The 10944-nt window shown below is 45.6% G+C and overlaps 1 protein-coding gene across 1 annotated transcript; it reads left to right on the top strand.

The window, feature by feature from the left end:
* Positions 1-4160: 4160 nt before the first annotated feature.
* Positions 4161-8627, top strand: LOC143279720 (uncharacterized). The gene has a single exon (XM_076583834.1). The coding sequence runs from the start codon at positions 4872-4874 to the stop codon at positions 6150-6152; it is 1281 nt and encodes a 426-aa protein (XP_076439949.1). The 5' UTR covers positions 4161-4871; the 3' UTR covers positions 6153-8627.
* The last annotated feature ends 2317 nt before the right edge of the window (positions 8628-10944 follow it).

The following is a 10944-nucleotide window of genomic DNA, read 5'->3' as shown; positions in this document are numbered from 1 at the left end:
AAAAGGATTCGATGATGTCACTATCCTTCATGTTCCCATCATACGTATAAGGTGATATGCCAGCAGAGAACCCCCCCCCCCACCACCACCACCACCACTACCACCAACCCCCCAAAAAGAAAAAAAAACAGAAAAAAAAACATGCAAGCAGGCCAGTGTTGATATCAAGGGTGTTCTCTTTAAAGAAGGTCGGTGACAAAGTACAAGGCACATAACCCTGAGTTGGTGATGCATGGCGCAGTCAATTTGCTCACAGGCGCAGGAAAAAAAAGAAGAAAGATTTATCCAGAAGTCTCACACACTGAGGACATTCCATTCCTCAGTAGTCGTTATCTTCAAACACCCACATTCATTCGTATCCATGTGGTTGATTTTTAAAAAAATGTTTGTGTTTTGTTTCTTTATGATTGTTTTTGTTGTGGTGGTGTGGGTTTTTTTTGGTTGTTTTTTTTGTTTTGTTCTTTTGGTTTTGTTTTTTTTGTTGTTGTTGTTGGGTTGTTGTTGTTTTTTTTTGGGGGAGTGTGTTTTTCGTTTTTGTTGGTGGTGGTGGTGGTGTGTGTGTGTGCGCGCGCGCGCGCGTGCGCGTGCGTGTGTATCTGTGTGTCTGTGTTCTCGTGATCAGTGTAATACCCGTAATAGGCAGCAGTACTCCGTTTTCCTTGGATGGGAGGGTGGGACGGGGTGCGTGGCACATTATTTGGTGTGTCTGTGTTTCCATTGTCCCCCACCCCCACTCCACCTGCCCCCCTCCAAACGCTGAGTTTATCGCCCGTGCACGTGATCTTCTGGATAGACCTAAGTTTTCACACGAAGAACGTTAAGGCAGCTGTTTTAACTAGAGAAAAAAAACAACTGGGAATGGGGGAGAGGGGATGAGGGGGGAGGGTAATGGGGGGGGGGGAGAGATAAAAATGTCCACTCTTAATCCAGCAGGTGTTCTTACCACGATTCCGAGCACGGACCTTTTCAGACCGACGGGACATAAATTCATCGGCTCTATAACCACACGTGCTGTCAGGCCCACAAACCACACACCTTTCACAAGTTTCACAGGTACACACACACGGCAGTCACAACAGAAGAAGAAGAAGGAGAAGAAGAAGAAAATGCCGACATTACTCAGCATTCATTCATTCTTCTTCTTTTGCGTTTGTGGGCTGCAGCTCCCACGTTCACTCGTATATACGCGAGTGGGCTTTTTACGTGTATGACCGTTTTTAAGCCATACTCCGCTTTCGGGGATGTGCATGTTGTATATGTTGTTTCCATAACCCACCGAACGCTGACATGGATTACAGGATCCTTAACGTGCGTATTTGATCTTCTGCTTGCGTATACACACGAAGGGGGTTCAGGCACTAGCAGGTCTGCACGTGGAGTGATGGCCTAGAGGTAACGCGTCCGCCTAGGAAGCGAGAGAATCTGAGCGCGCTGGTTCGAATCACGGCTCAGCCGCCGATATTTTCCGGCTCCCCCTCCACTAGACCTTGAGTGGTGGTCTGGACGCTAGTCATTCGGATGAGACGAAAAACCGAGGTCCCGTGTGCAGCATGCACTTAGCGCACGTAAAAGAACCCACGGCAACAAAATGGTTGTTCCTGGCAAAATTCTGTAGAAAAAATCCGCTTCGATAGGAAAAAACAAATAAAACTGCACGCAGGAAAAAATACAAAAAAATGGGTGGCGCTGTAGTATAGCGACGCGCTCTTCCTGGGGAGAGCAGCCCGAATTTCACTCAGAGAAATCTGTTGTGATAAAAAGAAATACAAATACAAAATGTTGACCTGGGAGATCGGAAAAATCTCCACCCTTTACCCACCAGGCGCCGTCACGTCACCGTGATTCGAACCCGGGACCCTCAGATTGAAAGTCCAACGCTTTAACCATTCGGCTGTTGCGCCCGTCCAGCATTCATTCAAGAGTGCACACCCCCCGTTCTTGAAGTTGCTTACGTGTACGTGTGAAACTGAAGAAAGGGTGGGGTTGCGGTTGATTAATGTTGGACCCTGAAAACCCTGACCCCATTCAACCCTGTAGGAGGTCCACAGCCTCGCCAAAGGCTTTAATTTAACTCACTCAGTACGACCAGTCCTCTCTTCTCCTCTACACAGACCCCTCGGATGTCCAGTGGGTGTCTGAATGACCCAACCTTTAGCTTCCGTCGTCAGAATTGTGGTATTCTTTGTCAACATTCACCTCTTCAGTATAAGAGCCTTCCGCTTGAAATATTTTGATGATGGTAACTGGGGTGAAACGCTGTTAACGTCGTCTCTTTCGCCGTTCGTATGGAGAGAGTTTTAATGCCTATCATACTGATGTGGAAAAATACAGAAAATATACTGAGATCGATTGGGTGTTTTTTCTGGGTTTTGTTGTTGTTGTTTTGTTTTGGGTTGGTTTGTTTGTTTTTCTTGTCTTTTCTTTTTTTGTTGTTTATTTGTCTGTTTTTCTCCCAAAATGACACATGTGCATCCTGTCGGATATACTGTAGGCGTTAGTTCCCTTTGCTTTCGTTTACTGCACACACACACACACACGCACGCACACACACACACACACACACACACACACACACACACACACACACACACACACACACACACACAAAGAAGAAGAAGAAGAAGAAGAAGAAAAGTAGAGACAGAATTCCATCCCATGAGCGGAGATCAGGCGTAGAGTTCAGTGGAGTAATGAAATAATTATTATTTCTTAGATGAATCCTGATGTGTATCAGGGTAAACAACGTCTTTTTACAGAATTCTGCTGCTGCGGGGTTTCTTACCACTAATCAAGCGTGGTATAAAATAAAATAAAAAAGAATAAATAAATAAATAAGAATTTTCTTTTTTAATAAACGCCTGGGGGAGGTGTATTATGTCACTCGAGATTTATAACTTTTTCTTTAACGGGTTTGCGATCGAAGTGTGTGTGTGTGTGTGTGTGTGTGTGTGTGTGTGTGTGTGTTCATTATGGGCTAACTCCGTCTCTGAAAGAAACTTTTTTTTCTTCTTTTTTTTTTTTTTTTTTTTTACTTCGGCTGTCGGCAACGATAAGAATACAAATATATTTACCGTGCTCTGGGTTTTCTGTTTCGCCACCCATCAGCATTTTCTTACATCTCTGTCTCTCTCTCTGTCTCTCTCTCTCTCTCTCTCTCTCTCTCTCCGTATTATAGAGTTTACAACTGATTTCAGACCACACAAATGCTCACACACACGCACGCACGCACACACATACATACACACACGCACGCACGCACGCACGCACACACACACACACACACACGCACGCACACACGCACGCACACACACACACACACACACACACACACACACACACACACACACACACACACACACACACACACACACATGACAAGCATGCAGCACGCAGATTTAACGAGAGAGACAGAGGGAAGGAGGTAGGGGTCAAGAGTGAAGTATGTAAAAACAAAAGCATTCCAGTGTGTGTGTGTGTGTGCGTGTGTGTGTGTGTGTGTCTGTGTGTGTGTGCGTGTGCGTGTGTGTGGCGATAGCCTTGAGATGGCCTTAGTGGTCGGCGAGGCTTTTAGCACCATAATTTGATATGCGCGCGCGTGCGCGCGCGTGTGTGTGTGTATATGTGTGTGTGTGCTTACGTGCACGCGCGTGTGTGTGAGTGCGTACGTGCATGCGTGTGTGTGTGTGTGTGTGTGTGTGTGTGTGTGTGGCCCCCTTTCTATGTACTGTTCGTCTCAAGGTTAAAAAAAAAAAAAACTGTCCCTCAAACTATACACCCGTAGTTTACGACTTTTGTTGTTGTTGTTCAGTGTCAGTACTTGTATGTTACAGGTTGTCGGAGGACCTTCACACTACTGGTCAACTGGTTCCTCGCGTCAGTGACCGCGGACACTGGGGGCAACAAGTGAAGGGGTTTGCTGGCTACTGTGCGCTGTGCCGTGACAGGGCTACCCCCCTCCCACTTTAAAGGAAAGCGTCTGTCTGGTTCTGGTTCTGTGCCGGCGACACCTGGTGACTCAGACTCAGAGCATCTCACCACGAGCTAACAGCAGAGCCCGGTTCTGGTTCTTTGCCGACGACACCTGGTGACTCAGAGCATCTCACCACGAGCTAACACCAGAGCCCGGTTCTGGTTCTGTGCCGACGACACCTGGTGACTGAGAGCATCTCACCACGAGCTAACACCAGAGCCCGGTTCTGGTTCTGTGCCGACGACACCTGGTGACTCAGAGCATCTCACCACGAGCTAACACCAGAGCCCGGACCCCCATCAAGACAGTCTGCCGCTGAGCGGGTCTTGCTGTTCCTCTTTGGCTGTGGATGTCGGACGATGAGCTGCGGAGCAATGACCACAGGAGGTTGTTCTTCTCCTGCACCTTGTTGACACCACGGTCTCCGGGGTTAAAGGAACACGTTATTTAAGCGAAGAAGTGTCTTTTCTGTCTACTCGCAAATCTGCTCAGTCAGTGTTCGTTGATTTTTTGTTTATTTCTTTATCAGTCACCGTATGCAAACTATGTGAGCGAACTTCGTTGTGATTTTGTTTTCTTCTTCTTCTCAGGAGCATCTAACGTCTGCAGATCGCCTTTTGACATAACCTTCCTCCCACCCACCCCAACACCAAGAAACGGAAGAGATGTTCAGCAGGTTGTCGTGTTGTTAGCTGTCTACTATAATATACTGTCTGTCCATCTGAGAAGCGGCTTGTCATTTACTTGTGGTGTAGTACAAAATTGTGCTTGATTTTTGTCCTCAATCAGCTGAAGGCTGTCACGGTGGACAATATCATTCCCAGTGGGGGGAAAAAACGGCAATATTCAATAATTGATTCAGATTATTTCAGTCATTCCTTTAGCGGTGTGATCGTTGACCATGTCAGCCCTGCCCCAGGTCAGTCCTGCAGGGGACCTGTTCAACAAGGGCGGGCCGCCCTTTGGGTCCTTTGAGTACAACCAGAAGGAGTCCCGGAGCAGCTACGACATCGGGGCGAAGAAGAAGCGTCGGGCCCCTGCCCCACCCAGCGGGCTGGCGCAGTACAAGCCCAAGATCCTCAGCTCAGACACCTCGGGCGATATCCCTGTGCCCGTCAGCACCGACTCCCCTGTGGCCCCTCCACGCCCCAGCAGGAATCGAGATGGGGGCAAAGCTGCTGCCCGGGAGGCCGGACCCATCGTAATGGGCGACAAGAACGTGCCGGTGGTGCTCCCCCCCTCCCAGCACGATGATGACGACCCCCAGCACGTGGACCTCAACGTCAGCAGCCTCAACCTGACCTCCCACGACGTGCTGACCGATCATCACCAGGACCTAGGGACAGACAACCCTCTGTTCAGCACTCACGATGAACTGTCCCCTGATTCGCGGAGTAGTGCTGACAATCCTGTGCTGGACACACACGACGACAACGTCACCACTTCACAGAGCACAGACAACCCTTTGTTCAGCCTGCATGACGAGGGCGTCTCTGGCACACAGGGTAGGTTGGAGTCTAACTCTTTTGAGGACAGAAAAGAGCAGGACGACACGGAGCCAGAGGGTGTGTACATCCCAGCTCCAGACTATGATGAAGAGGAGCTGACCATGGCCATCCCTGAGGAAGCTGACGATGGCCGTCGTCACAGTTCACGTCGCTCTACTCGGGTCTATAAGGAATACGACGGAGAGGACTTCGGCCAGTACCTGTCAGACGAGGAGAACGGCTATGAAGAAATCCTCAGACGCGCATCGCGGCCCAGCATACAGATAGACCACAAATCCAAAACGGAAGTCCGACGTCCCCACTACAAGAAGAGAGAGTCTCTCCCGTTGAAGAACAAGAAGGACAAGGGCGTCAGCGGCTTCAGCTCCTTGAGGACCTTCAGTTACGCTGACTCCAAGTTCGGAACGGTGTCCGGGAACAGAAGACAATCCGGTCTCCTGTCCGGGCCTAAGGAGCCCGAGCACTTTGTCAACACAGCGGCGTCGTACGAGCAGTTCCTGTACGGCCAGAACGGGGGAGAAGTGGGCCCCGCAGGAAGTGAATTGCCCAGCTACAGGCAGGAAGCGTCTCCAGACCACCCTCCACGGGTCCAGTCCAGAGACTCTGTGTGGAAGAAGTTCACGTGGAAGGTCAAGAAGCAGATGAACAGTTTTGACCTGTCTGCATCCTCGTGATGGTGGTGATCGTACCATCTCTGTTCATGTGCTGCTGCTGTTGATAGCTACACAACCTGTCACTGTGATTGCTGCTGTTACACAACCTGTCATTGTGACTGCTGCTGTTACACAACCTGTCATGTGACTGCTACTGTTGATAGTTACACAACCTGTCATGTGACTGCTGCTGTTACACAACCTGTCATTGTGACTGCTGCTGTTGATAGCAGCTCATGTTAAAACCATCATATACAACCTGCCAGACATTGCTATTTTCAAAACTTTCATAGACAACATGTCCTAAAAATTGCAATAGTTTAAACTGTCATACACAACCTGCGAGATATTGCTATTGTCGAAGCCTTCATAGAAAATATGTCATAGATATTTTTGTTGTTGAAACCATCATACACAATCTGCCAGATGTTGCTGTTGTCGAAACCTTCACAGAAAACGTGTCATTGATATTGCTATTGTTAATAAAACCGTCATTTTTAGATGTCGCTGAAGATGGCTACACTTACATTCTGTTATTGTAAGCTGAAGACGATCATTCACAGTTATTCCCATCGTTTAACAATATGACGTCATTTAGTAAGGTTCAAATCATGATGTACAGATGCTGCCACGATGAAAATTAAAAGCATCTTTTCTGTAAGTTTGTCTTAAATTTGTAGATCATAATTTGCAGATGCATCTTCATTCATCTTTAAAGCATCATGCATCATTCATTGCTCTGAGATTGTCATTTTCGGCCACTGTCATCACTGAACTGAGAAGCATAAAAAAACTGGTGTCTTACATTTTAAGATAATCCTTTATAAATACTGCCACCATCAAACTTTCAAGCATCGTTGGCTGGTCTGGTTTCAGTTTTACGATAACCATTTACAGACACTGCCATCGTTAAATTGAACAGCATCATTAATGTGTTCTGATATTGAACTTTTCGAGCACATCATTTACAGATACTGCCATCCTTAAACTGAAAAGTGTGATACGCTGAGTCTGATGTCATGAAGTTTAAGATCATCATTTACCATTTACAGTGTTGTTTTCGGTAAGCTCAAGGTCATCATTGATATACCTATTTGTGCTTTGAATTGCTGTCGCAGAATATTTTTAATTGTCTTTTTTTTTCTTTTTTATGATCGACTGCAGACCCCACAGAAATGTCAGTGTTGTTAAAAAAAAAAGAAAGAAAGAAAAAGAAAAGAAAAGAAAAAAAAAGATTTTCTTATGTTCATGCAAAACATGTTGCGCTACAAGAGGGTGACGGCGAGCGAGCAAGCGAGCAGACGAGAGAGATCGTAAACTGACATCTATATAGGCCATTGGCACAGATATGAGGTATTCGAGTCTGTGCATAGGCCTATAGGAGTTGCGTATTCACGTTATGTCTCGCTGAACGAGGAAATGGATCCAATAATGTATATATATATTATATTGTGTGTGCCTGAACATGCCAGAAGTAAGAAAGCGATTGGAATGTCAGTTGGGTTTTTTGGTTGTGCAACTTTTCCGGGCGTTGGCTTACGAAAGCGCTTCTGAGGAGAGAAAGGGTGGTGGTGAGTGGGTGCATGCATGTACAAACTAAAAGACAAAAAAACATCTTTACATTCTGTGAACATCGAATCGAAAGTTGGACTCCCTAGCTGTGACCTGTGAAGCTGTTGTGCTTGATTTTTGTGTGTGTGTGTCCAGGAGAAGCCAACGAAGGGAGGGCGAGTGTGTGCGTGTGTGGTGGGAGGGGGGGGGGGGGGAGGAGGGGGGGGGAGGCTGGGAGCTTTTGCGCCTGTGGAATGTGCAGACCTGCATCCTAACAGCGTGGAAGTGATAAGACAGCTGTGTACCTGAGACGTGTTGGCTTGGGTGGAGTGAAACGTTATCTTGCCTTATGGTCACGTGTGCATTGTGCAACAATACGCCAGGGCAGAGAGGGCGATACCACGAACCTATAAATAGATTTATGTCCGTGGGGCGATACCATGTTATTAGAGGTTGTGGGGGGGAAAGGACGTTTGGAAGAGGGTGTTGGGGGGGGGAGCGAATAAGGTGGTTGGTGGTGGGGGCATGGTTAGTTGGATGGATGGAGGGAGCGGTGTGTGTGTGTGTGTGTGTGTGTGTGTGTTTAATTTAATTAGATATTTGGTTTCGAAACCATTGATAAAATGGGAAAGTCATTTTGTTACTTTTCAGAAAAGTATTATAGAAACCATGGCTTGATGTTCACATGCTGCTAATGTTTCACATGCTGCTAATGTTTCACTTAAGTTGTATGGAAATGCAAATCAAAAGATTACTACTAGTAGGCCTGCACGCCAACGAAACCAGGTAGAAATATTCATTGCATGTATGATACACAAAGCAGGCATATATTTGAAAAAAAGTATTACATTAAATCATCACAACACATTGTAATAAATGATTAAAAACCCTTTTTAAAATAATATGGGATGTAAATCCTCAGGGTTTTTTTGGTGGGTTTTTTTTTGTTTTTTGTTGGTGGTTGTTTTGTTTTGTGTTGTTTCTGGTTTGTTTTGTTTTGTTTTGTTTGTTTGTTTGTTGTTGTTTTGTTTTGTTTGTTGTTGTTGTTGTTGTTGTTTTTTTGGGGGGGTTGTTGTTGTTGTTGTTGTTTGTCTAAATGAGACTAGCAGGAAGTAAACTACGAGAGGTGGTCGACTGCAGAAAGAGGAGGAACTGGTTAATTGTTTTTTTTAAGAACGCTTTGCAAACAAAAGATCTGTAACTAGCCTATCAATCCACTTTGCACAACTAACAGGAGGCTGTGAAGACCAGCGTCCAGTCGAAGTCAGTTCAACAAAGTAAAATGAAAAGTAAAAAAAGCAAAGTAAAATTTCGATCAGTTCATAGTTATAAAAGATTATTGTCTGGGTATATGATAGCTTAATTCTGGAACTAACAAACAGAACGAGAGAGAGAGAGAGAGAGAGAGAGAATTACGAGCAATTGGCCAATATGTGATACTTGAATGGATATTGCGTTAGTTATTTTGTTACTGTTGTCGTGTATTCCCAAGATTTATCCCTTGTGTTGCCATGGACACGTTGTTAAAATGTGTCGACGGTACCATATTGCGTTTAATTTTGGATACTGTTTCGTATACAGCTGTCAGTTTGGAGACAAAGTGTGTGTAATTATGAAACCAAATCAGTCCATGGCTGTTTGTGGGTGTTTTTTGTTTTTGTTGTTGTTGTTTTTGTTGTTGTTGTTGTTTTTGTTTGTTTTGGGGTGGGTTTTTTTCGAATTTCTTTCCGAGCTTTTAATATTCTTTCCTTTCCTGCTCGTGTCAGGAATATGGTTGTATGTGGCATTTGAACTGCGCAATAGCCGAGTGGTTAAAGCGTTGGACTTTCAATCTGAGGGTCCCGGGTTCGAATCTTTGTAACGGCGCCTGGTGGGTAAAGGGTGGAGATTTTCCCGATCTCCTAGGTCAACATATGTGCAGACCTGCTAGTATCTGAACCCTCCCCCCCCCCCCCCCCCCCCCCCCCCCCTTCCATCCTTTCGTGTGAAAACGCAAGCAGAAAGATCAAATACACACATTAAAGATCCTGTTATCCACGTCAGCGTTCGGTGGGTTATGGAAACAAGAACATACCGAGCATGCACACCCTCGAAAACGGAGTATGGCTGCCTACATTGCGGGGTAAAACCGGTCATACACGTAAAAGCCTACTCGTGTGCATACGAGTGAACGTGGGAGTTGCAGACCACGAACGCAGAAGAAGAAGAAGAACAGCGTGTGGTTCACATCACACTAATTGTTAACGAGAGAGAGAGAGAGAGAGAGAGAGAGAGAGAGAGAGAGCGTTTGCTCTTGTCTACTTTTGAGAGAATCAATATCTTCACTCTATGTCATCACAATTCCTATTTGGATTTATGTTCTGTACGTGGTATGCATTAACTCTTCTCAGACATACAATTATGTATACGTATGCTGATTATCAATGCTGGATATAATTATGCAAACTTTAAAGAAAGAATGAACGAAACGAAGAAGAAAGGAGACTAAAACTACACGATAAGTGTTAATATGATTATCTGTACGTGTGTCATCAGTCTGTGTGTTTGTGTGTGTGTGTGTGTGTGTGTGTGTGTGTTCGGGCGCGTGTGAATGCATGCACTCGCAGAAAAAATGAAATTATGCAAGTACATACATATGAAATTTCGTGCAAAGTCCTTCAGATATTCTTCAATGTGTGTTTCATGAGTTTGTGCAATGCTGTATAGCATATTCTTTTCTCTTTTTTTCTTTTTCTTTTTTTCTCGATTAAAAAGGGGGTACTTAAATGATAACGGAAAACCATATATCACTGCTGCAATGTATATCTTTTTGCTTTGTGATACTAAGAACTGAACGGAATAAATTTTGTGTTTGGGACATCAATTTCGATTTTCTTTGTGCGTGCGCTCTCTGTCTCTGTCTCTGTCTCTCTCTCTCTCTCTCTCTCTCTCTCTCGTGCACACACACACATCAAATATGTGCCTCACGCACCCACTGACATGCACATATGCACGCACACACACACACACACACACACACACACACACGAGCGCGCACCGTAACGGGTGCTACAGCCGCCGACTGAAAACAATGGACTGACTTTAATTTCAGTGTGAGGGTCCCGGGTTCGAATCTCGGTCACGAAGCCTGGTGGACAAAGGGTGGAGATTGTTCTATCTCTCAGGTCAACAATTGTGAAGTCACGATGTGCCTTAACCCCTTCGATACGCAAGCAGAAGATCAGATGCGCATGTCAAAGATCCTTTTATCCGGCCATGTCAG

The sequence above is a fragment of the Babylonia areolata genome, chromosome 3 (assembly GCF_041734735.1).
Source record: "Babylonia areolata isolate BAREFJ2019XMU chromosome 3, ASM4173473v1, whole genome shotgun sequence".
NCBI classification, from domain to species: domain Eukaryota; kingdom Metazoa; phylum Mollusca; class Gastropoda; order Neogastropoda; family Buccinidae; genus Babylonia; species Babylonia areolata.
This window is presented reverse-complemented; position numbering and strand designations above follow the sequence as displayed.